This window comes from Argentina anserina, chromosome 6 (genome assembly GCF_933775445.1).
Source record: "Argentina anserina chromosome 6, drPotAnse1.1, whole genome shotgun sequence".
Taxonomy (NCBI): domain Eukaryota; kingdom Viridiplantae; phylum Streptophyta; class Magnoliopsida; order Rosales; family Rosaceae; genus Argentina; species Argentina anserina.
The window spans coordinates 8,732,973-8,760,575 of NC_065877.1; the positions used below are offsets into that span (position 1 = coordinate 8,732,973).

At 37.5% G+C, this 27,603-nt stretch overlaps 1 protein-coding gene across 1 annotated transcript; it reads right to left on the reverse strand.

Annotated features, from left to right (window-relative positions):
* Positions 1–9,201: 9,201 nt before the first annotated feature.
* LOC126801136 (probable E3 ubiquitin-protein ligase LOG2) lies at positions 9,202–12,207 on the reverse strand. The gene is made up of 3 exons (XM_050528602.1): positions 11,686–12,207; positions 9,884–10,379; positions 9,202–9,558 (listed from the first exon to the last, which is right to left on the reverse strand). The coding sequence occupies exons 1-3, from the start codon at positions 12,141–12,143 to the stop codon at positions 9,442–9,444; spliced, it is 1,071 nt and encodes a 356-aa protein (XP_050384559.1). The 5' UTR covers positions 12,144–12,207; the 3' UTR covers positions 9,202–9,441.
* Between the last annotated feature and the right edge of the window lie 15,396 nt (positions 12,208–27,603).

The following is a 27,603-nucleotide window of genomic DNA, read 5'->3' on the forward strand; positions in this document are numbered from 1 at the left end:
TCAAGATAGAATAAACAAACACATTGTAACACAATAGGGCATCTCAGATTCAATAGGCATTAGCCTTTGCTAAAGCATAAGATTGAGTTTAATTATTCACCTTTGGAGTTTGGCCAGACTGGTAAGGTCTCCACATTGTTTCACTTGTTGATTTCATGAAATTTTATGCAAGTATATTGTGTGAGTGCAGGCACAATTTCTATTGATAAAGAAGGCCAAATTACATAATCATAAGCCCCGAGATGAATCATGTCAAGGAGTATTTGGCACCACCATAAGATGAGAGTAGAAGTTTTTTTTATATTTTCTAGCTGGCATGGCTACGGAAATGATGTTCATGCAGAAACATAATATGAACCTTTCACTTTGTATTTTTTTGTTTTGCCAATGTTAATATAAAGGATATCAAATTCAGACGATTGTGACTTTTTTCTATTGTTTTGTTTTTCCTCACTATAATTGCTCCCATCTCGGCCACGATCGATAGTAACACTGTCGTTTTTTTTCAATGCTACAAAGAATGACAGTATATATATATATATATATAGCTAACAACTCACAATATCTACGTATATACACACACATATACTAAGAGATTGAATAGAGATGTCTAAATGTTTCGTTTGATTAATAGTGACACAAGTACTTTCTAAGTCAGAAGTACTGAAACCGAGAGTCTTATATAAAGCAGTATTAGACAAATCAAGTAGCTAGTGCAAACTAAAGAAACTTTATCTACTTCAACAAAGTACCATATACGCAAAAATTGAAACACATAATTGAGGAAAAAAGATTGTAACTCTTTCAATCTCCTACTCACTACAAATTAAGAATAAGCGCAAGCGGCCAAGCATATCTAACACAAAATTTCTGAAATAACTAATAAGTATATTCCTACAGATCGACAACCAATTACTCTGTACACTAGTCACCACGTACTCATCACCAGCAATGACCTCCACTGATACAAGACTATCACCTTCTTTATTTTTATATACTCATGAAAAAATCCTATCTGCCCGCCATTGCATAAACCTTGAAGCTCGTCTCCGGTTTTGTGTACTGTTTCTTGAACCAGCTTCCTATATTCTCGAGCTCCAATTTTGATGTAGACGTATACCTGATTAAAGCTAATGTCCCCCATTGGGGAAGACTACGTACTGACCATCGATCACGTCGATTGAAGGTGTTAGAGTTTAAGTGCAACAATTGACTTCATCCTTCATTTTGTAAAGGTCTGTAGTGAAGAGTTGGATAAAGAAGAGGGAGTTTGGGAGTTTCAGACAACTGATGAAGAAGAAGAATTGGTTTTGGTATTTAGACTCATGGTTGGAATTTTCACAGTATTTGTAATGGTTGGAATTTTCACAGTATTTGTAAATATAAATTTATGATTAGTCATATTAGGGTTGAGTAGTAGGGGTTAACGAATGTTAACAAGGATTAACGGGTTAGCAGGGGTTAAGGTGAGGTGTTAGGCTGATTAGGCCGAGATTGCCAAGTGTCAAAAATTAAATAGGAGACAGGGAAGGGAATAGAGAAAAAGCAATAAAGGATCAGCAGCCGTCTAGAGATTCTACTCCGGATAGATGATTAGTCCCCTTTTGCTCTCTGCATACAATGCTGGTTAATTAGTTACTCCTCATTCGGCTTTCATGCATCTGAATACTATTTGTATTCTTAGAAGATTTATTCAATACTCTTTAGTCTGCATTACTCTTCATGATGCATTCCTAAGATATATACAAGTATCTCATTTGGTCAGCATAGAATCCAAAGCTACCATTTTCCTTGATTTTGACTAAGATATGTTTCTGGATTTGATGATTCTGTAACCTTTTTTTTTTATACTATTACGAGGTTGTAAACCTTTTTTTTTGGTTCGGATCTGTGTTTCCTGTTGTTTTCATGTAGCAATAGCATGCCTATCAAGACATTCAGCTCAGAAGAGTGATCTTATACCAGTACCATTTTGTTATGATGTAGGCATCAAATATTGGAAATGTCAGTTCAATATGTACTAGCGATTAATTTGGGTCATCATGAAATCTATTTCTTATCAAGCCATATTTTACATATTTTCAGTTTTATTTTATCACGTCAAGTGGCCACAAATCCACTTCAGCTCTACATTGCTGTAAGTTTCTGTAAGCCAATAGAGGATTAGTGCTTGAGAGTAGATTGATAGCTCTTTATTAGATATTTGTTTGCAAGCTATGGTTCTGAGTTGCTTGACTTTAAATCATTATAGAGTAAAAGGTAATAGTAATTGGAGTAAAATAAAACTAACGAATTAGTCCTTCTTTGTGTTATTGCTACTTTAATATTGACGAATGACGATTCATATTAGATACTGAGTTTATATGTTTTAGAAGCGTTTACATCTCAAACTATGCAACTCTGTAATTGGAGTGTAGTTTACTCAGTCTGATTACTCTGATATGCCTTAACTCATCTCCTTTTGCACACGGAGTTTTGGTTAATGCAAAGTGAAAATTATGTTAACTCTGCGCTTGCCTTGATGGTTCAATCTCAAATTTTCTGCCTTAACATATCTCGTTTTGTGTAAAGTTGGTTGAACCATCTTTAATTTTTGGGAAAAAAACAAAATTGACCAACATGTAGTTCTGTCTAGTCAAATAGTATATCTGAAATGTTTCATTTGCTGCCCCTTTACCATTTACTTTTTGGTTCTGGTCTTTATCAGGAGTTTATGATTTCATCCATTAACATCCTTACCATCTTCTCGTCGTGTGTCTAAACATGTGGAACTCCTTAAATTTTTGGATGGTATTTCCCAGTACAGTCGTGTGTTTCTTAAAAAGTCATTCTAATTTTTTTTTTAATTCAAAAGAGTCTTGCTTCTTATAATAACGAACTTGAAATCTCATCTCCAAGGGTGGTAGGAACTAGGAACCTCTGTTTTTTTCTTGATCTGTGGTCTCTGGTGCTGCCAATTTGCACATAATTCAGAATGAAACGCCCCGCAAAAACAAAAAATTGTCAACTAACTCATAAGCTTAACAGAGCTCCTTTTCACTTTCCTTCTTTTTTGGTACAAAGAGCTGCTAATTTCTTTTGGCTATGAATCTGTACACAATTGTTTAGCACGATCTATATATCTGTCGCAACACACAATCACACAGAGTACTGTAAATGGTGTTACCTTCGTTCATGATACTGTGGAACCAGCAGAAGGGACAAACCATTCATCCTATTTTCTTGTCATTGTTTTCAAAAAAGAAGGATGGGAAGACTATTCAGTATTTACACAAGTTGAGCTTTGAGTCGGTTGCTTTAAAAAAATTCAACATTCAGATGATTTATTGTGTTCTTGTGTTTCCTCTAATACCAGTTCCATGATCCATCTTGTGATGATTTGCATGATAACTGAAAGTAAAAGGTTCAGTAAAATGACAAATAACACTGACATGGCTATATTAGCTCGTCAGCATGTTTTTACCATGGTATTACTAGAATAGTACTTTAGCTCGTGCCTTATGGCCTCATGGCTTGTCACTCAAACCATGCGTATTACTATTTTAGCTCTCAAAGCCCTCAATTCCTACTTGTTTGTCTTCTCACTTCCATGAGTGCAATGAAGGAAGCAACTCTACCGGAAGAGAAAATGTTGCTTATCCTTTGCTGGATCCCCGTTAATTCTTTACTCCGATCCACCTTTGTTTCCAAAGGCTTCCTATCTATCAGTCTCTTCGACCCTTAATTCGCTATATACTAATTCCAAGCAGCTCATGATCACAAAACCGCAACTCCTAGGCGTATTAAATTTAATTTGAAAGAAGGAAAGTCATTACACACTTGTTATCCAAGCTACTGATTACACATTGATAACACCACCCTCGTTGCGGGTGCTTAGCATCGTAATTACTCGCCTAATCCATAATCACCGGAAGCCTACTTCACCACTCTGGACCCTGCTAGACCCATTACTAATGTGATTTGCCATACAATATCTACTAAGGGTAGTTTGGTAACTTCAGTGTCAATCACTTTCTTAGTTTATAAATAAGTGTTTTCCACTATCTACAAAGTTAGTCTGCATTCTCCACTTTACTCTTACATACTCTATATCTTCATGTAGCTGACTTAAGCATCTGAGGGTTGGAGGCCGATCAGCCATGTCTTCTTCTTTAACACCGTTTGATCATGATTTTCAGGTTGTCGTAGATGGTGCACTTTCCCATAATACTTAAGGTTCTAGCCCTGCAGGTATCCCACAGTAACACACATATGTATGCTTTATATGTACTCCTCACATGTACTTGGATCTTACCTATAAATTCATGTTTAAGAAGAGTTTAGAGAAATTGACTAGGAAGCTGATGCCCAAAAGAATCCTATTGGGAACTCTTATGTTACTTTTACTAATTATTCCAGTTACCTTCATATACAGTGCTTCTTGTCAAGGTGAAATACCATCTTCACAGCAAAGAAGCTGTTTATACTTTATAGGGTGCCAGAAGATGATGCCCAAAAGAATCATACTGGGAACTCTTATGTTACTTTTACTAATTATTCCAGTTACTTTCATATACAGCGCTTCTTGTCAAGTGAAATACCATCTTCACAGCAAAGAAGCTGTGTTATACTTTATAGGGTGCTAGAAGTTGGCAAGCTCTCCATTTCTTCAAATGCCAGGCAATGGTGGATCTAGGATAAAAATGTCACACGGACTAATTTTAGGGGTGGACTATAACTTTGGCTGAAGACTAAAAAACATTTTCAGATTTACAACTTAGAGTGTATGAAGTACATATAATTAAAGGTCAATTAAACATAAATATTCCTACTATTCTCTATAATCTTAAGTTCTTAACTAACAAACAAACCCAAATAGTCAAATATTTAATCTCTCATTCGGTCATTCTCTAACATACCACTAAATTTCAAATTCCAAATTTCCAATCATTCCAAATCGATAGTTTAACTACAAACTCATATACCAACACTAATTCCCTACATTCTTAACAAACCCAAATATGCAAATAAAATACTCAATCTCTGATCATAATCGCATTCAGTCATTCAGTAAGACAGTAACAAAACTAAAACACTAACACCTAATTTCATATAATCATATTCTAAATTTCCAATAATATTTGTTTAACCAACAAAGTGAACAAATTCATATACCCACCAAATTGCAGTATCTAATCATTCCATAATCAGTATCTAATTATTTTAATCAGTATCTGATTCAATTTTAAACGAACTTAGAGGAGAACTGAAGAAGAGCTAAACATGTGGGTTCTACAGTAGAATGGTAGAAGTATAGATGAGAGCAGAGAGAGCTTCGAGCTGTCAGACTTTTGGCGGCGCAACGACAGGGAGTGGCGGCGACGAGCTTGAATGATTTAGAAGAAGAATAGTCGAGTAGATGGAAGAGCTAAAGAACAGAAGAAAGACGTCTGAGACAGACTCCGTACAATCGATTGGTTTAATTCCTCTTTTTTTTAATAGAGGGTTGGTTTTTTGTTTTGGGCTGAAATCTCACCTGGGCTGGATCCGCCCCTGATGCAGAAATGAGAAGCCTAAATTAGAAACATTTACCTACCTTAAATACTAACCGGTGGAAACTACAAAACTGCCGGGATGAAGAGAAACTAGACCTTCAGTTTCAAAAAAGGGTTCTATTTGCACCTCTCTAATTCTATATACACCTCCCTATATTTTTGTAGAATTTTATTTTTTGTTCTACTCAATTCATACGAGCTGAGTTTTCATACATTCACTTGGCAAATGGGTTCTCCATGTTGCAACCGAAGATGTTCTTGAAAATGACGGGTCCAACCGTCCAACATAAGCATTCCCTATATCAACCCAGTACTTAATTCTTCCTCTAAAAAACACTTCGATCTTGCACAATACCAATAGATCCAATGGATCTGAGCACTATCAAAATGCATGAGATTTTTTTTGAACCCGGGAAGACCCGTTAGGTGAGAGGATCACTCTCAACCATATTATTATTAATATTGGATAGGAACACCGAAGGGGACATATTGTCTAAACCTCGTAATATTGTACACCCATCCTCAATGAGGACATCTAGAATAACATCAGGTGTATCATCAATCTATTACTCATCAATATAACTACTACTAGCAAGGGTAACTAATCTATCTGCTACTTCGTTTGTTTCACGGTAAACATGTTGTAATAAAAAGAAACTAAAAGACTGCATAAAGTACTTACAATCTGCCATAATCATCCTAATGTCTGACAAGTCATCATCCTCTTTAGCCAAGGCTGCAAGCACCATCGCATTATTGCTTTCAATCTCAATCTCTAACCATTGCTGATGAAGTGCTATACTGAGTCCAGCTCTAATGGTCTCAGCCTCAACATGTAAAGCTGATTGTGTAAATCCATGTGACGAGACAACGCAGCCAGGCATCTTCTTGCCTTATCTCTAGCCGTAACACCAATACCCCCCCCCCCCCCATGTCCTGCTCCACCAGATTAGTTTTTAGGGAAATAGATATATTCCATCGGGCAATTCGCCCATGCTGCCGAAGCCTACGACTACCGGTAGTTATGCAGGAGACTAGCTCCAATATAAAACCATATGCCAGGTCCAGCAGGAGAGTAAACTCTTATTCAAGCCAAAACTAGACTACTACACTGATCTAAAAAGAGCACACAAACGTGCTACCTAAGGATAAGCGATACAGGGTTAGAACCCACTACACACCTCCGAAAGAGGTATTATTGAAAATAAAAACAATACAAAATAAAATAAAACATAAAAAGGCCTAGGGAAATCCTAGCCTAATGCAGCAACCCAAGCCCACCGAAAAACAAGCCAACAAGAGTTTAGCGTCGTCCCCTCGCCGACACCACCACCTGGCGACCTCCAACCTTGCTACAGCCCCCCAAACTTGTTGCCTAGAGACCAAGAGCCAACTCCAGGATCCAAGCCGCCGACGAGAACCTGAAAAACAAGACCAAAGAACGGCGAAACCAAGAGCTATGACCGCACACGCAAAGCACCCTTGCCGGGGTGAACCACTGTCCCGCCATCCATGATCAGATCTCAGAGAACTCACCCCAGCCCAGGACGTCGCAACACCTCCCTGTCATCCCTCCTCCTATACGAGATGGACCACCAAACCCCAACAACCTTGCTCCGGCAAACCTTGACACCTACGGACACGAAGTCTACGTCGATCCCGTCTAACGCCGCCGCCCAAGGGCGTGCCGTCGGACAGGTAGTTCAGATCTCCTCCTAACGCTCTTTTTAAAGGTTTTTTGAGGATAGGCGGCTCTAAACTCAACTTAAAAACTGATCATGTTTTAATCAGGAAACGGCAAAATCCATGATACAAAAGTCTATCTTTTTCTTGTTCTTTTAAGGTGGCCCCGCGGAGGAGCAACCCATTTAGCCTTTGGCCGAGGCTGCCTCTTCACATGGCACGGATGGACTTTCTTGTAATCCTCCAACAACTTCCAAGCCCACACTCCCATGCTAAACGGATTGCAATCCCCATCCTGCCATATGAAAGAATTCCTCTCCAGCCAAATCACCCACAGGGACATAAAGAACATGCTAAGCTGCTCCATGCTAAAGCTATCCATCAAAGTTCTAATCCAATCCCAAACCTCCACCACACGGCACTCCATACTATTCCAATGCAGCGGACTATTTTTCCAGAAACATTGAACTACACGACATTCCTTGAACAAATGCATCACCGTCTCCAAGCACTCACGACAAAACCCACAGTCCGTTTGAGAGATATTAATTTTTTTCCTCAAAGCAACTCTAGTCGGGAGAATATTACGACTCATCTTCCAAACAAAGGTACGAACCTTCGGAGTTCGGAGGAACACCCACCCTCCATAATTTACTCCAATAGCGACTGGAAGACTGATTACTCCCACTTGAACTAGATGCTTATTGTTGTGTTTGATCAAGGGAACAAATAAGATGATAACCACTCTTGACGCTATATATTCATCGCGTATCATAATGCCAAATAACTTTGTCCTTCTATTGCTGTAGACTTAAAGGGATTTGCATTATTGTCTCAGCCTCATCTTGAGGGAACAACTCATACACCAAATCAGTCATCCACCCACCAGTCTCCAAATCAATATGATCAGAAACTCGAAAGTCCTCAGTTCGAACCATATGCAAAGAATAAGATCGGAATGAATGAGGTCTCGGCATCTAACGGTCCTCCCATACCGAGATCTCAGTCCCATCACCCACTACATACCTCGTCCCGCATTCAAGCACCTGCCTACCAGCGAGAATGCTCTTCCAAATAAAAGAGATGTCCCCTACTGCTTGGGCATGCATGAACGAACATGAAGGGAAATATTTTTACCTTCAAAATCCGAGCTACCAAAGACTGAGGGCGTTGCAGCAACCGCCAACCCTGTTTCGCAAGTAGCACTTTGTTAAACAAAACCATATCTCTAAATCCCTTTCCTCCCTCACTCTTCGGATTACACATTTTCTTCCACGACATCCAGTGAATTTTCCGCTCTCCCTCCTTTAGAATGCATGAGATTTAAATATTTCTAAATTGGAGTCAACACCGTCTAAACTATTTACCCATTATATATCAAAGATCAAAATAATCATTGTTTCTTGTTATTCTATTAACCCAGAAAATTGCTTAGAGCTACTTGAGGGGGTCATAATTGAATCATATATTGATGGAAAAGTTTCATTGTCTATGGAAACTATACATTGGTGATCATGCAAACTTATATTAAACAAGAATAAAGTTTAGTCAAGTGTAAAGAGATCTTACCATGAGCACTGCAATTGTGACAATTGCACGCCTCAATTGAGTTTTTAGAAAAAGGGTATAATAGGAAATCAATTCTTACAAAAAAATGAGGGAGGTATATAAAGCAAAACAAGAAAGTGATGCCAAACTTAGCACATGATTTTTGTGTATTGATCTTCATGAAAAGTACTTCAACTAATTTCGTTCGCATGGTCAGTAGATGAAAAATATTTCAACCAATCTCATTCACACGATCAGTAGATGACCATATAATTTATACTCAGCCACCATTAGATGTAAATCTAAAAGTGATGAAAATCTTTTTAAAATTGAGTTATTTTGTTTTCAACTCTTAGATTTACATCCAATGGTGGTTGAACATAAATTTCATGATCATCTACGGACCGTATGAACATGACTAGTAATTCAACAGCAGAAGCCTTGCGACCAAGCCCAACCATTGATGGCGTATATTTAAGACTAGTCACTATATTCATACATCATTGCATGTGTTTGGAGCTGGTACAACACAGGATGTTGACCGCCCGAATTTCATACAGCATACCTTTTTGAACTCACTGAAAACAATTGTAGCCAAAAATGAAATTGCAGAGGAGAACCAAAGAAAAAACCAAAAAGGATTATGTACAGAATGATAGTGGCAGAGGTCATGCTCTCATTCCTCTGGACCATTGTTGACCTTTATCTCCAAAAGCCTCTCAACTGGTTGTCGGCAAATTGGGCATCGGTTCGTCTGGTATCTCAAAACCTTGGCACACCCACTGCACATACACTGAACAAGAACAGAAATTCAATCAAAAATCAGTGTGGAAGAATTTCTTATGCAAATTACATTCAAGTTGAAAAATTCATTGATTTGAAGAATTGGATGGAAGCAAGGAAGGCAAACTGGCCTTCTGAATCTAGGATTATTAAACCAAAATAAGTGCATCACTCTTCATCATCTTCTTTTATCACTGAAATGATTAAGCTGCTACACTTTGGATTAGGAAACAGGTAATGTTTATATATCTGAAGGAATACAAGACACCTACTTTAGCCGTAAAATAAAAGCTTCTATTAGAGTTTGGTTTAAATGGAAAGAAGAATGTAATTACCATGTGCCGGCATGGAAGAACAGTTGTGTCCCGTGGTTCAGACAGGCAAATGACACATTCTTTTCCTGGATCGTTCCCATCAGACTCATCCTCGACCGAATTTCCAATGCCATATATCTCTTGTAGTTCATACCTCATCCCACTCACCCAAAGAATCTGCTTGACAACCCTCACCTGAAACTCACCTTTCTCCCTCTCAAATACAGCCTGAGTTATCTGAGAGTTCGTTGCCACAGATACAGAGTTTCCATCTGATCCATCATGCTCGGGTTGGGATGCCTCTGCCTTCACTGCTAACGGATAAACATCCAAGCCCGCTACTTTCATTAGCGCAGTCTCATCAAACATTGAAAAGTTAATTCCAGTTCCAGGGGGTTGTTTGAACTTCTGGCCCAAACCTTGTTGAAAATGAACCGTCACAGGTGGAAGGAGGTTAAACTTTGTCGGTGTCAGATTACAGTCCTCACCTTCTTTTGCAAAGAAAATGATGGTAATGCTGTTCACAGACTTACATATTAGAAAATATGATGATCCAGATTATGCATAAGATTAAGAAAATGCAAGCCACATACACAATATTTAGTACACAAAGTCACCTTCAATAGTATGCACCTAAATTGAATATTGAGATCATTGCCAAAATTTAAAAGACGTATACTCTATGTTCAACAATTCCACAAGAAAACAAATAATTATTGTTGCTGCTCATACCAGTCAGAAATACAATAAAATATCAGAAAACAATACTTGAAGCAAAGATCATAATAAGCATGACACTGGAATCCTGGGGATCTTTAGCAAGGATAATACAGTATGTCCAGGAACTTGAGCACTAAATTTCACAAATAAACAATTGATTAAAGTACTTACGATGATCAACTTTCTAGTATCTCATCTCTACAAGAACCAAATAGAGCCTAAAGCGCTGATATCATAACCTTAAATCAGCCCAAACGGATATCTTTTCAGTAAACTCCTACCAGAATCAATAATTTAGTTATAAGGAACTTCAGCGAATCTTTCTACATAGTACGGATAAGAAAGGCAAAAAAAAATAAGCTGTCACCATCCACACTTCCCACATCACCATAGCCAAGACAATTCTACCTTTCACACAAGCAGAGCTCATATGCCATCACTCTAAATCTGCCCAACAATGAGATCTTTAAATGACATGTTCTAAATAGTGCATTATTCCACACAGAAGCTTCATTTTTATACTGATTGTGAAATTACATTGTAGTGACTTTTACCTATATCATACACTTTAGTCACTATGAAAGATCATAGCGCACCTTTAACTCACTTCAAAGTTTGTATCTTTGCCACAGTTCAATAAAACCATGGTAAACCAACTACCTTAATCACCATCGCCTACCCATGACATCAAAGTTTCCAATTTCATGCTGAATTTCACCTATTTGCCTCTTCAGTACTGGGAAAAGGTCCTCAAGGACCACAACCTAGGGAGAGATCACAGTATAAAAACAACACTTGGCTCTGACATCTTAACTTCACAATGCCCTCACTTCCATCCCTAATTGGCATTACAGAGAAAGCCCATACAAGTCCATCAGATGACAACCCCTCCAGAATGGCAATAGTTTCCAACAAAACTCCAATCATACTTCTATATCGACTAACCAACCAATCCCATTCATCATAATTCATAAACTAACCCAAAATCCTACCATTTTATACTAAACCCACATCAGAAATTAACAAACTCAAACCAAGCATCTAATAAAACAGAACCAAAAAACCAAACCAAACCAAAGACTAAAGCTTTGAGCTTTTTGTACCTCCCAGCAACTGTGGCATCAAAAGAGAAAGACAACAAAAAGCTCCCGGAGTTTTCTTTATCCGGCTCAACCCTCAAAGACTCCTTCTTCAAATTCACATCGTTCCTTATCGTCACCGCCTTCTGGTGCTCCACGTACGGGGTCGGCGCATGCATTACCGGCCCGCACCGATACCTCCCGCCGCCCCAGTTCGCCTGCGCCGGGTCCATCTGCGGATGCGGCACCCGGTGGTGGTGATCGTACGGCGCCGGCAGCGGCGCCGCCGGGTAGTAACCCGGGTACTGATAATACTGACCCGGGTTGGGGTTGGGGTAGGGGGTCGCGGCGGCGAAGACGTAGCGGTTGGCGGAGATTTCGGGCTGTGTTGGGGCCGGTGGAGGCGGAGTAGGGTGACTCTGGCGATTGTGGTTGTGTCTCCGGCGGGAGGAGCTGCCTCTAGTACTGCCCATGTTTCCCATTTGGGAAAGCTGAGATTTTTACGGGGGAGAATCAGGAAAACAGTGTGGAAAGCCCGGAAATTGTGTCAGGGATTTTCAGAAGGTGTGAGATAGATTTTGGGGTAATGTGGGCTTTGTGGGAGGGAAGTGGAAAAGAGAAAGAGAAAAGGTTTGAAGAGGAAGTGACAAAATAGCCCAAGCAATAATATTGACAGAGAAGAAGAAGAAGGGGAATCTGGTTATATAAATTTAAGTGTGTTTTTGAGTGGGGGGAGGTAGTGGGATATTGCGTAAAAGCTCCACCCAGAACACTTGTCTATGCTATGCGTCTCTCTGTCGACCATCACACCATGGAAGGGGAAATAGTTAATGCTCAACAGCTCAGGGCAGGGCTGGTAGTAGTAGCTAGCTGAACCCCTCTCACTTTTCCATGTATGTGCATGGTAGTTAGGTCATGCACATGAAATGTATTGTACCCGATGTGGAAGGTATTATACCTTTGCGTAGGTAATCCGGTACTTGTTGTAGTGTTGTATTCGAAGAATGTTTTGTAGGGTTGGAGTTTGTGTTGTATACGGGATTTGTTGTTTGTGTAATAGTCTTAACTCCGATGCTACAACGACCAAAATTTGATGTTTGGAAGGATGAGGAGGGATTGAAATTGGAGGCAAATGTCATGGACAATGGTCTAATTATTGTTTTCGGTATCGTATAGGTCGAGAGGTAAAACGATATATCGGGGGATATATCGGTTTTATCGGATTTACTTATTTTCAATAAAATTATATTTTAATATGTACCAAATAAACTAAAAAAACGGTACTAAGTAAACTAAAGAAAATAAATACTTGATTTAATGACAATTAAAGTACACGAACGACATCTAATAATAAAAATATGTATTTAAGAATGATTATTTAGACTTGAAATTCATCATGTATATTTAAAATATATATAAATTAAAAATATATATGAAAAAATGAAAAAAAAATATAAGTTTTTCAAAAAAAAAGAGGAAATAAATATTAAAAAATTAAACAAAAATTGAAAAAATAATAATAAAAAATCAAAGTTGACCGATATTTGACCATTGACCATCATTTTTGCGTTGACCGATAAATTTTGACCAATCTGTTCTTATCGTATCGGATTCGAAATATCAGCGATTTATCGGTGATATCACTGATATTTCGAACATAGATCATGGACAATGAAACAGAGTAAAGACTAGAGACCAATCAATTCAGCAAAGCTAAGCTGAATCATGTGAGCTAGTTATGTGATTATCACATCCGATACTTGGTATAATGTAAGTAGCCGTTCATTACTTAGCCAAGCGAAGGAATTTTCTAAATAGCATCGAGATATCAGATATGGGAGATTTATTTGAAGAACATCTTCTCTTGATTTCATTTTAGATACCACCATTACCCCAAGTCCCAAGTTGCCTTGTACTAAGATTCCAAATGACAACCTAATTTGATGAATGACTTAAAAATCATCGAATCCTTGAGATCAAGAGTTTAGCAAAGAAACTATCCAACAAAAATCTCTTTAAAGGCATACTAATGAAATTGGTAACATAAGTACATAACACTTCTTAAATTCGTATTAACGCGCGCAGTACATGACATATAATAAACAAGCATGACAATGGATCGTACGTATTGCATCATAATATGAATTATCATGCATAAGATTAATCAGATGATCAGATCGATCATTATGCCAGTTAGGAATCAATGGCTTCATGCCATGGAACTATAATTAGTATAATATTGATGCTACTATTTATACAGTTATGATGACATTATCCAATCCAATCCATTTTCCCATTCTGCGGTCATGCTAACTCCATTCCACTTTGAAGATATAATATCATTGATTCCTGTAAAAGCAGTGGAATTATCCTAATTCCAGCGGAGAAAGAGAAGAATAAAGTTGGCTTGTGCAATATATGCTTGATCATGGAAATCTTTGATTAAGTTAGAGCATCTGTACATATAAAATAAGTTTGCTTAAACAAAATGTGTGTACAGACAATAAATTTTGTTTCAAGTAAATTGATTTTATATTTTATTTAAGTAATTCAATTTTTTCACACACTCATTCACAATTTGCTTGAGCAATTCAATTTTATCTTCTTCTAAAATGATTAAATTTTTTTACCGGATATATTTACAACCAATAATAATGTGTCACGTGTCGTTATCGACTCGATATTATCCAAAATTTCTGATAAAATTTTCGACTAATAGAGAATTAACACGTGTTAGTGTCAGCAAAATAATTAGACCAAATTTCTAGTAAGATTTTATACCAATTTGCTATAAAACGTCTAATATCACTCATTCTATACTTACACCATTGTGAGGAATCCGAGCATATAACTCATCTTTCAATCCAAACACTTAGCAGCAACATTTCCTTGTTCATCACTCTGATGAATCCTTTCATCTTCCACAATTTTTTCAGACAGAGACAACGTCAACAAGAAGAGTATGACAATATGGAGCAATCATTCGTCAATCAGGTGGTCATAGCGGAAACACAACACGATGATGAATCAACACGACCAAGTGGTCCACGTCGCGGTAAAATACCGAATAAGTCATGCTAGAGGCTATCTAGGCGACGCAATCTCATGGAAGATTACTTCATCAAACGTCTAATTTTCGACGCTCAAGACTTTCGCCGGAGGTACATGATGAGCAAAGACTGATTCAACATTATCATGACAGACCTCTGCAACCACGACCTGTCTTGGCATCTAAGAGAAGACGCCACTGGTTTGCTAGGGCTACTTCCTCAATAAAAGATGATTGGGGCTCTACGAATGCTAGCGTACGGGTCGGCCGCAGATTAGTGTACTGAAATTACAAGGATGGAGAAATCGACTACTCTGGAATGTATGAAGGAGTTTTGCAGCCAAGTGGTTCACCTCTATGGTCCAAGATACCTCTGCAGTCCAACACCGGCAGACCTCACGCGACTACTAGCTAAAGGCGAACGCTAAGGTTTTCCATGTATGATTGGAAGCATCGACTGCATGCACTGGGATTGAAAGAACTACCCAACCACCCCTTAAAGGGCATACTTGGGGCGAAAGGGTCGCCCAATAGTTAACCTAGAGGCGGTGGCCTCGTATGATACGTGGATATGACACAGTTATTTTGGGTGTCCTGGAGCTAAAAATGACATTAATGTGCTCCACCTATCGAATGCGTTTTCAGAGATTCTTGCCGGAAGAGACCCAACTTTCGTCTACGAAGTCCACGAACAGAGGTACACCACAACTTATTATCTGGCTGACGGAATATATCCAAGGTACTCTACATTTGTCAAAACAATTTCTAATCTCCAAATGCCGCAAGATAAGGTCTTCGCAAAGAAACAAAAGGCATACCAGAAAGATATGGAGAGGGCCTTTGGCATCTTGCAATCTCAATGGGCAATTATATGTCTATAGTTGTATATTGCACCAAAAATCGGTAATGACTACCATCATGTTAGCTTGCATTATATTGCATAACATGATTGTTGAGGAAGAGTACGTGGATGAGGAAGAAGAAGAAGACTTGCAAAACCCATCGAGGGCTTTCCGGGTTTATGATGGGTCGGTGAATGCACAAGGGAATCAAATTCTTTTTTAGCCAATCAGTAGAGATGGAGCCAATATACAATGGTTTCACGACTGTGTTGCCGATCTCGAATCCGCTTACATCCATAGAGAGCTCCAGAGAGACTTGGTGAAACACATTTGGAGGGTGGAAACTAGTGAAATACTCTAAATATGTTTTATCGTGGGTTTTCATGATGTTTGTGTTTAATTATTAAGCTTGTGTTTAATTTAAATATTTGTTATAATTTAATGTTTATTTCAATTTCAACTTAATAAATAAATTACATTTTTATTTCTCAAAAATTTAAATTACATAAAATGACAAGTCAATCCCAGATTTATTCTTAATACAATACTACAACTACTATGGAAATAACACGTGACTTGGGTGATAACAATCCGAATATGTTTCATCGGTAGGTTGATTTTGACTAGTTTCTCCTTCATTAAGAATTGCTAGTTTCCTCTTAGTAAAATACATTTTCGAGATTAGGGTCATAGCCTCCAAATCCATTGTCATGATCCTTGTGTCATTCTCTTGTTTCTTCAATCGTAACTCTTCTTCCGCCCTTGTTTTTTTCCGCTTTTGAATATCTATGTACTCCGCGTAATAATTAAACTCACTTTCATTATGGGCTAGCCTCTTGGTATGCCATGATGCTTGGTCACTTGTAATGGTATGCAAAACCTCAATTGATTGCTCAATAGGAGTCTTATGCTGTTTCTTTTGGCGCCTAGCTTCCTTTGCCGCCTTGGTTCCCATTGATGTAGGTGGACTCGATGGAGCTACCGTGTGATTTTGAGGTGTCTCATTAACTTGTTTGTCATCCAAATTGATGGATAGAGATTACTCGGTTGCGGAAGGAGTACCATGGTAACTACTTGCATATGAAAATGGAGAAGTATGTAGCACCGCAACGAAAGATGGATGATCTTTAACCACTTCTCAACATTCAAAGTGTGTAAACTTTATCTTCTTGCATTATAGTAACATGATTGAGCTTGTTGTTCCTAACAAAAAACGTATATTAGGTACATATTTAATTACATAATTTAAATAAATTGGATAAAACAAATTAGATATATTAAAATAAATAATGTAAACAATGCTACATATTTAAACAAATTAGATAAAACAAATAATGTAATCAAATTAGATATATTAAAACAAATAATATAAACAATGCTACATATTTAAACAAATTAGATATAAATTACATAATTTAATTCATATAATCAAATAAAAATTATAATATATGATAAAACAATGTAAACTTACTTTGTCCATTAGTGAAGTGCCGCTAGCTATACGTTGTCATGACGCCGCCAAACATTTGCCCCATTTTTGCAAGAGTAGCTTGAACTTGTTATAGTGAGAAGCGAGCGCAATTCGGATCCTCGGTTCATTCGGAAGTTTCTCACCTGGTGCTAACACCCAATTTTGCATATAATCAGCATGAATTGTCTTCCACAATTTGTCCCTCTTTTGTTTGTTACTGTCATATTCATCAATGCTATGACGGACAAAAGAGATGCACATTTGTAAATCTTCGGAATGAAGCCAATGGGTGCCCATTATTTTGGAAAAAATGCTAAACGAAATAAGAGAAGAGATGGAGGAAGATGTGAAATTTGTTGTGCACAAATTGGTGTGAGTTGATCAAATATTGAAGTAGTAGGCAGATGTTTGGGAGAGTTTTTAAATTTATGGGATTTTTTAACTATTTTTTTAGTTTATATCCGTTCTGATCAAATAGTAACCGTTGTCTATTAATTCTGACAGTTTGATCGAAATTTCTGATTCAAAATAGAAGGCCCAGATCTATTAAACCGTTGGCCCATTTGGTAAGCCACGTGTCAGCCATTCATTAGCTCGTTATTTTTTTTGTATATTAACAGAAAAAAAATAATTTAACGCGCCTGACGTCACTCACGTATTGTGGGCTCCGCCAGGCGGTCGAGCAATCACCAGAGCAAAGTTTGCTCGAGCGGACGGGCGAGCAAATCTTTTCGGTTGACTAGGCGAGCAAATCTCGTCCGGTGAGAGATTAGAAATGGATTTGCTCGAGCAAACCTATCGGTCCCAGTCGGTGCTCAAGCACCACCTCCTTTTTTACTCGTCGGTGCGGGTGCTCTTACACACTTTTTTGTGTTCCACTCTTAATTAGCCAAAAAGTTAGCCTATCCAATTGCTGCATCCATGCATATTAATTGGCTCTAAGAACAAATGAAGCAAACTGAGAGTTGATTAAGAATGTGCTGCAGACACATAAGTATATTGAAAAGGTTACCAGTTAACGAAATGATCGTAAGAAATTATATTAGTTAGTTAATTAAGACTTTAAGCATGATTGATTAGGAATTCTTGATATCCAATGACATGGAACCATTTATTGCGCTTTTTCCCCACTTGCCCAATTGTGTGCTGAACTGACTAGTATGAACTGCATATAAGGAATTTTCTTTGCTGATCCAATAATGCCTTATTGATTATTATGATTATCAGGTCATTGTCAATGCACCATTATTAATTGGTATGACTAGTGTATAAGCAGATAAAATCTTCGTAGGATCTTGTAAAGTGCAGACTTTGTTTTTATTTGATATTTTATTCGGAATTAGAAGTGCTCATCTGTTGAACTTGTAATCTCCTGCTCGTTTAAATTTGTAATCTCTACGATTATGTAAACCTGCACACCAAACTGACTGAGAATAACCGGTTAGCATTTTATTCAACATCATTGCTTCATGCCTTCATTGGCCTCCAGAAAACGTTTCGACCGCTGTGACTAATGCCCTCTTTTACACAGTCTGTAATTGAACACAGGTTAGTGATCGATCAAAACAGGTTTAACAAAAAATAACTTCGAGCAAACTTAATTTAGTTAAGCATATGGTCATGTCCCGTTTTCGGGAGTGTTTACTGTGGGTATCGCTGGTTAAATGTGCTTTATGCATACGTGGGATTGCTCCAAGGCCAGAAGGTGTGGGAGATATATGGCTGCTCCTTCCGAGGGGTTCATGCAGGTCGACCCAGTTCAATTCGGAGAGCTTGTCGCTAGTCGGGGACTTAACGTCGAAGAAGGGAGTTGGCCGCCTTACACACTGGTCGGGGTCTGAAGCCGATCCCTTGATGAGCCCAAGGCAGGACGAAACCAGTGCATTGCCCCGTTGGATAAGGTTGGCTCCATGGGAATAGAGCGCCACATGGACCAAGTGTGACAGCCGAATGGCTAGGTCCGTGACAATATGCTCAGAACCAGGTCTCTGTGACTCTGTAGCAAAGTAATTAATAACACAAAGAGCATTAGAGAATTTTGTAACAATGGATTTTCATCAAAATTAATTGAGCTGAGTTAGCCGTTAGCTAGGTATTGTTTGAGCCTTTGAGGAAACTCTTTCCTTCTAGAAACCAGCCCTATGTCACGGACCTAGTCATTCGGCTGCCACACTTGGTCCATGCGGTGCTCCATCCCTATGGAGCCAACCTTATCCAATGGGCAATGTACTGGTTTCGCCATGCCTTGGGCTCATCATGGATCGGCTCCAGACCCCGACCAGTGTGTAGGGCGGCATACTCCCTTCTTCGACGTTAAGACCCCGACTAGCGACAAACTCCCCAAACTTAACCAGGTTGGTCTGTCTGAACCCCTAGGAATGAGACATCCATATATCTCTCACACTTCTGATCTTGGAGTAATCCCACATATGCATGAAGCTCATATAACCAGCGACGTCCACGATAGACACTCCCGAAAACGGGACATGACATTCTCCCTCACCAAACAATGTGTGCGTCCTCGTACACGACATCCCCAATGTGGCACACGTAACTGTTGTATGCCCACGATGCCTGAGAGACGAAATGAGTTCCTAAAGATCGCCCAACAATGCTTCGTGCCAGATCTCTCGTCCTAGACCTTGCCATGGACCCTCGTCCAGTCCTCCCTCTAGAGGCACCCTGCCTACTCGACTCCCCCCACGGAGCCCCCCGTATCTTGGGGACACGGCGACACGTGTGAGCGCTTGGCGACACAACTCCGCTAATCCACTGCCTTATATTGCAAAACACCATTACCTAACTTAACTTCTTTTGAAACTGTACCCTAGCCTTTATCCTTATAAGGGAATAGTTTGAATTTAACTCGATCACTGACATTAAACCCTAGCTCCATCACTTCAAAGATAGCGTTGGTGCATAATTGATAGAATAAAGAAAGATGGCAAAACCCCATTAATTAATTCTTCAACGTACTACCACAACTAAACCAACTATAGATATCAATCACCAGAATCTTTATAAAGTATTTATCGATCAATGTGACTTGCGTCTTGACCACTCCCAAGTCATGCAATACAAATATGATCTGGGGACTTACATAATTAAGTTTCATATTTCCTATTGTTCCAGAATCCAAGTATCCAAATTTGTTTGTTCTTCAACATGATTATGATATAGAAAACCCAAATCAGATTAATTGTATCATCACTTCATTATATGCAATTAGAAATTGAACTTGTATTCATATTAAAATTTTAAAATAACTCAATTGAAAATGATATAGGGAAAACCTAATAACCCATACACTAAAATTTAATCTGTAAATTGAAAATGGGTAGAAAGAACCAAATTTCTAGATGCCAAATTTCCAAATTCGGCAATTCAAACTATAGAAAGACAAATACAGTCAAATTCACCAATTCAGAAAACCTAAATTCGAATATGCTAAATTCGGACTAGACTGAATTGAAAGAGGAAGTGAAATCGATGAGAGAATAAATTCAAAATTGGAAGAGAATTAAAAAGATATTAGGGGATTGTGAGCAATTTATATAGAGAAATTCAGTCTATTCTTTGATTATGAAGAAGATCAATAGGCTCTAATTCTTCTCCAAAATTAATGGTCAACAGATATATGATTTGGGAAATTGGGAGAAGATTATGGAAGAATGAGTAAGAAGAGTTGAAGAGGCAAATTGAACAAGAATTTTTATTTCAACATTGGGTTTAGGGAAGAGAATGACATAATGCATATTAGCTGAAGTTATTTCATAAAATCAGTTTTTTTTTAAAGATACTAGCAACAAAGCGCACACACACACCGTGTATGCAAAAATATTTACTGGAGAAAAAACGTGGGTGGATGGAGTAAAAAGTGGGGAGTTGAGAAAGTTACAAGGAGAAAAACTCACGTTTGTGTGGAGGAGAAAGTGGGATTTGGGGAATTTACAGAGAGATTTAAGAAAAAACTAATTGAATTTATATTTATATTATTTTATTTATTACTCATTTGTCATTTGTTTGTTTAAATCCATTTCAATATATTCTATAATGAAAAAAGTAAGTCATATTTTCATAAGTTTTTTAGTTAAAAAAATGTGTTTTAGTTATAAGAGTATATAGATAATCAAATATATAATTATTTAATACCATAATTTATGCCCATTCGTCTTGGGCCTAGTGCGATCACACTGTTTTTAATATTCCATTTTGACTGGGATAAAAGTGTAAAACCCTAGTTAAAAGGATCGTGTTTAGAAGTGTTTGATACGCAAGACATTTACTATACCACGTTAACATAATTGATAATGTTAATTAGAAGAAAAAAAGTACATATTCTTTCTCAATAATTGATTATGTGACACTGAGACAGGGAACAAGAAAAAAAAACGCAAGTAAAAACAGAGAGTAGTCATAGGATTTAGTCGGTACCTGTCCGGCGGTGCGTCCTTCCACTATAGTTGAATAGGCTTTAGGTGATTTCGTATTGGTCAGAATGTGCGCCGGTTGCCTCAATCGTGGCTAGATCGGGACCGTGCGTGATGTTTGTCAAGAGGAGGAGAGCGTCGGTTGGGTTTTGGTCTGAATCTCGCTGGTTTAGTGTTTGGCACCTGTTTGCGTAGTCAGTGCGGGTGTGGCGTCGTGGCGACGATTCAGTGGCGGTGCAACTCAAGTTAGATCTTGTAGATCTAATATGGGTTGTGAGGTCTTGGTTTGCTCCAGGCCATAGTTGGATGGCTACGAGTAGCATGAGTCGTCAAAGCGGCAAGGATGGTGCGACGGGGAGGGCGGCAGCCCGACGTGATGGGTTTGGCAGCACGATGGGTGGTACGGCGGCGGTTGAGATGTGATTGGATTAGGCTTGGTCGGCTGCTCTTTCTCTCTCCTCGAATAAGATTTGGGCTTGGGTCTTAGTTATGGGCATTGCCCTAGCCCCTAGGTAGTTTTGTTTTATTTGTTTTTAATTATTTATTTTTTTAATAATTTCATGTATTAGTTTCGTAGGGGGGAGTCGAGTTTCGTGTCCATGTGTGTACTCTTTATCTTGTCTGCTCTAGATAAGCGGCGAGTTTATTGCTTCGTTAAATGGTTATTGCCACCTAATGACAGGGTGAGACTAAGTGTCGTCAGATTGATCGTCTATCGGCAACATAGTTGGAGAGTTGTTGTATTTGATATTATGATATATATAATTACTGTTTCATTGCTGTTAGAGTCTCATGTCTATTCTTTAATAAACACTTGAGAGTAGCCCCGTTAACCCTCCCATCAAAAAATAATTGGTTATGTGACTGTTATTGAAGAACTTAGCATCTAAATGACGGAATGACCCCATCTTTCTTGTAAATAAACAGCAGTTGTTAAACTTCATCTTACGACTGTAGAATAAATGGTTCATTACGAGTCTAATTAGTAATTACGACTTTGGGCTAGAAGCCTAGAACCCTAGTTAAAAGGGTCCAGTGTCTGTCTGCAAGACTGCAAGTATTTGATATGCCAGGAGGCCCAGGACTGAAATATTACCACATTAATCTAATTATTTCATGGTGAAATACTGCCAAGTATAGAGATTCATATATGAAAACTTTCCCTTAGCTAACCACCTTCTTTCAGTTGATTAATTATGGGATCAATAGTGAGAAATGGAATACCAAGAAAAATCAAACTTCTCTATACCAACCTCATTGTACGTAATTTTTAACTAGTTCTGATTATGTAGTCAAGTTAAGAAATCTTTATATATACGTACCATATATAGTCTTAAAGTATGCAAAACTACTTCATAGCGTAAACCAAGGCGTGTAAGACAGATTCAGTTGTTCCAGAGTGAACAAAACAAAACATCGAAGATAATATGGTCTCGGTAGACTGGTCCCAAACTTGTTCCAAAACATATACAGACACTCCATAAACGTATGTAGATATTTTATTGATGGGGAAGAAGTTTCTGTTATGTGTTATAAGACTGCTGACACTTTCTAGTCCTCCTTTCAAACTTTGATATATTCACGAATTCAACTGTAGGAATACGATACGAACATATATATCCTTTCGTCATCAATTTTGTACGTACTCTTTTCAAAGTTCTATAGTAACAGGCATCCAAGCGACCCAGCCTTCAAAATAGATCAACGTACCATTATTTGATTTATTTCAAGTAAATTAGTTAAACCATAGCCGTATAGGTAAACTAGCTAGGTCAATACTTAGGCTAATTTGATATGATGATATCAATTAAGCTAGTCGATCTACTCATGCATGAAATCTACGTATCTCATTTTGTTTGGGACGCAGTCTCAACTCTTAATTATAATTACATTAATTCTGGTACATTAAATTAATATCAAACTGTGAACAGTTTGCGAATTCGCAGCATTTGTAAGTAATTAATTCACAATGCTTGTTCTTTGAACAACGACTCGATCGCTTCATCATAGATTGTGTAAAACTTCATTCGCCCATGCGCAGAAACTACAATAGTTAGAATAAGCTAGAACAATTAGTTTAATTTATTGTAGGAGAATTACTTTTGTAATACTCTTGTGTATCTTGTTCCAATTAGTATAGGTTAATTTAGATAATGAATTATATATAATCTCTTATTTTAAGGGATACTCAATGTAATGCATATATTAAAGTCTCATTATCAATGAATAAAGATGATGTTTCTCCATTTTTTGATACGTATTACATAATTATATAACACGTTATCAACACGTAGTTCTAACCCTGAGTTTTCTAAGTTTAGAACCCTAATTTTTAGAAAAAGTTCCTTCTGCCATAAAATATTTGACAGAATAAGGTGAAAAATCTTGAGAAATTATTTTGCTAAAAACAATTTCAGAAAAGACAAAAAAAAATGAAAACCAAAAATCAGTTTGCCTTCAGCCACCTAGATTTCTAATCTAGGCACCCCCTCCTTCTCCTCTGATCTGCCATGATCGAGATTCCTCATCTGACGTTAGCAACACCCATGTTGCCGTCTTCTCCTCGACGTCACTACCTCAGCACGCCCTTGCAGATCGAGTCATCAACCCATAACTGCAAAACCTAGTATGGCGGAGCGTCGACCCGCACACCCAACTTCGATCCTGGCGTTTCTAATGCAGCGGAACAAATCCGTTAGAATCCACTAACGGCAACATTGAATCCACAAAACTAAGGTTTCTCAAATCTACGAGAAGTTCTGAAATCCACGAGGAATATTGAGAGAACTTAAAAGTTTTATAATATGAAAGATGTCTCATATGGCCACAAGAGGTAGCTTAAGTACTAAAACGAAACTCTAATCAAGCCCATGTGTTAAAATAAAATCCAAAATAAAATCCGAAAACACTAAAAGTTGTTTTTGAGAGCCTAACTGACGTCGAATGCCCGAAAAAGCACCAGTGTCGTAGCGAAGAGTTTGATTTCTAGCATCGTTCCCATTCCGAAAAGATATCATTCGCTCCATTCTGAGCTCGTAGCCCAAATATGAACAGTACTGGCCTTCCATTTCTTGCGTCGGTCCATTTTCTCTTCAATTCTTCGTGTCATATGTTCTACATCAGTCTCCTCCATTTGCGTCGGTCCATTTGCTATTTGATTCTTCATGCCATCTGTTTCTTCCGGCTGGTGTGCCGATGATGCCTTGCGTCGAACGTCTACGACGTCAAACTAGTGTTGCCTAGCGCCACCGTCGCTTGGCTTATCAACCTCAAGCCCGGATTCGTCAACCCGATTTGCAGCCTAGACACAGATCTATAGGGTCTGACCCGACTGGTTTTAAGGGGATTTCTTACCCCTTGGGTAAATTGGTAAATAGGGCATGATAAATTTAGTAAAAAGATTTGTTTCCTTCAAAGTAATTTTAATTTTATTTTTACTAATGATCTATATGATTAACGTAACTAATCATATATTTTTTATTTTGGTGAAAATTAATTGCGCGACGATACGAAATCGAATAGCGAGAGTTACTTCACAACGTATATTCATTGAATTAAGTAAGAGCAATTTATATGTTGTTTATTTGGCAAACAACCAAGTATGTTTTAATTAACGTTGTTGTTTTCATGCAATTTAAATTCTTTTGAATTTTGTCTTTCATCGAGGACTTTCAACTTCCCTTTCATTTTCAATCCGATTATTTCGCTTTTCGGGTGGTATACAGGGATATGATTCCTTGGTACCGAGTTTTAGCGACAACTGAGAGTGCCGCTGTTACCATCCGTAGCCGTTGTGTGTAACTACAAGTTTGAAAAAAATGGGACACACATTGGTTTGCGATGGAAATTGTCGCTTATACCATTGGTTTGGGATTAAATTTGTCACATTTATTAAATTGAGTTACCATACTTTGGGACTTGACCTGCAATTCAATACTTAGAAGTTGTATCAGATATTGATACTAATGAATTTTCCCTCTTGTTGACTACAACATGCGCTAGAAATTTGGCCTATTCATATTGGATGTGTTTATGCACCTAGTCCAGATTAATTTCTTTTGGTGCAACATCGTTTCATTGAAAGACAAAAACATTAAGGTCAAAATGTACAAGAGCTAGATATGAGAAGTTCTTGAAATAAAACACTTATTATATGGAAGAACATGAGAATCTCTTCTCACAATTACATACACTATGCCAAGAAATGCTTCAGACCACAGATATCCACCGTTGTCTGATAGCATACCTATGTGTCATCTATTTTGATGCTGTCTCTTTGCACATCAGACCACAGATATCCACTGTGGTCTCATAACACTATCAAACAACAACTAAAAAGTCCTCTGTTGTCTAATGTTATACTATCATTTCCAGGTTTCAAGTGATACAACATTTATATGTGGACGTATTCGCACTACAATTACACATATATGTTGATTTCATCTTAGTTTTAGCAGAGATATGGATAATATATGTTGTTTGATGGCTAGTTTAATAATAATTATATGTTATGTTAGCTAAATTTATATTACACTTATGTGTTGTATGATGTGCATGTAACTAAAGATATTGAACCTATATCTATTTCTATATGTTGTCTGATGCACAAAACAACAATATAACTTTAGTTCTTTCCATTGTTTGAATGTGGTTCAAATAACACATGGTAGTTATGTATCTATTGTTTTTCCGTACATCAAATTACAGTTATTGTTCAATATATATAGTAAATCTAAAAATTTGTAATTTAACAAATCACCAACTGACACATATATCAAATCAGTGTATATTCTTTACATAGTTTATGAAAGCCACATAGTTTCATTTTACACAAATACATACAAAATCAGGATGGTCCCTAATATTACCCAGCAGTGAAGTCTTCTAACTCCCAATTCAAAATTGTCCCATTTTGTGGTCACCAAGACATTTCTGCTACTCTTAGTACTGAATCGATTAAAATTCCTTGATGAACCTATCACAAAAAAAAATACACATTTGTAATTCTCTATTTAATCACTATATGGCATTTCAGTGCTAGTCCATAATAATTAACATATGGTGCTATGCAATATAAAACATAGATCAATTATATATACAAATCATGAGAAAACCAAAGAACAAGCAAGAAGCATACTGGTGTTTAGTAGGTTCCGAAGACGTTGGTTCATTCAACAATGTTCTTGAATTGCATAGCAAAAGAAAAGAAAACAAAATATTAGTGCCTTAAAGATTATTTATTACACTAAAAAATCTTAAGCAACAATAAACCATTAACTGATGCTATTACAGAGGATGACAAAGTGAACTTTTATTCAACTATCTAGTATAATGCTCTTTAAAAAAAATCTAGAACAATGAATTCTTTGAAATAATATTTAATGTAAGAAAAATATCAAGACATGATTATAACGAATATAATGAGTAGGGATAGAGTGATAAATACAGCTTAGTGCCACATATAATTTGAAATATTAGAAAACAAACAGCATGATCAACCTATGCCAACTATATGGTAACTACCATGGATAAACAGTGGGTAGAATAATTCCATGAACATAGGATGATCAACCCTTGTCCTATGTCAACTATGGTATCCACCATGGATAAATAATGGGCAGAATTAATTTCATAGACATAGCACATTCAATAATTGATAAGAAGACTACCTAGTGACACCACCATGAGGATCCATAGATAGCTGAGCTATGCCCCAGAAAGGTAACTTTGGTTCCTTGCAACTATATAACATGGCATTTAAACTAAGACTTCATATATTGATTTGAACAAAACTTTGGTTCCCTGGATTTCACGGTGTTTTATAACGCCATAGATTTCACGGCATTTCAAAACGCCATGAAACTTAATTAAAATGGTGTTTCTTATGTGCCATTGATTTCGTGGCATTTGTAAACGCCATGGAATGTTTTTTCAATTAAAAAAAATATTTATCATGATTTTCTGTTTTAATACAGAAAATCAATTATCCCGTGGGTATGGTAAAAACTGTAATACATCCCCATGACAAATCTTTAACAAATGAAGATTATGCTCAATCTGCAACACTTCCATCAATGTAAGGTTTATTGTTTCTCTACAGTCTACACATCTATGTATATATGTAATCTTAGAGAAAGAAAAATAAATTCA

Excerpts from the sequence above, each read along its gene's own strand:
- LOC126801136 (XM_050528602.1), bottom strand. The coding sequence starts at position 12,143 with ATGGGAAACATGGGCAGTACTAGAGGCAGCTCCTCCCGCCGGAGACAC. Across the intron at positions 10,380-11,685 it reads GATGCCACAGTTGCTGGGAG|CATTACCATCATTTTCTTTG; the intron begins GTACAAAAAGCT and ends GTCTGTGAACAG. Across the intron at positions 9,559-9,883 it reads TTCTTCCATGCCGGCACATG|TGTATGTGCAGTGGGTGTGC; the intron begins GTAATTACATTC and ends GTTCTTGTTCAG.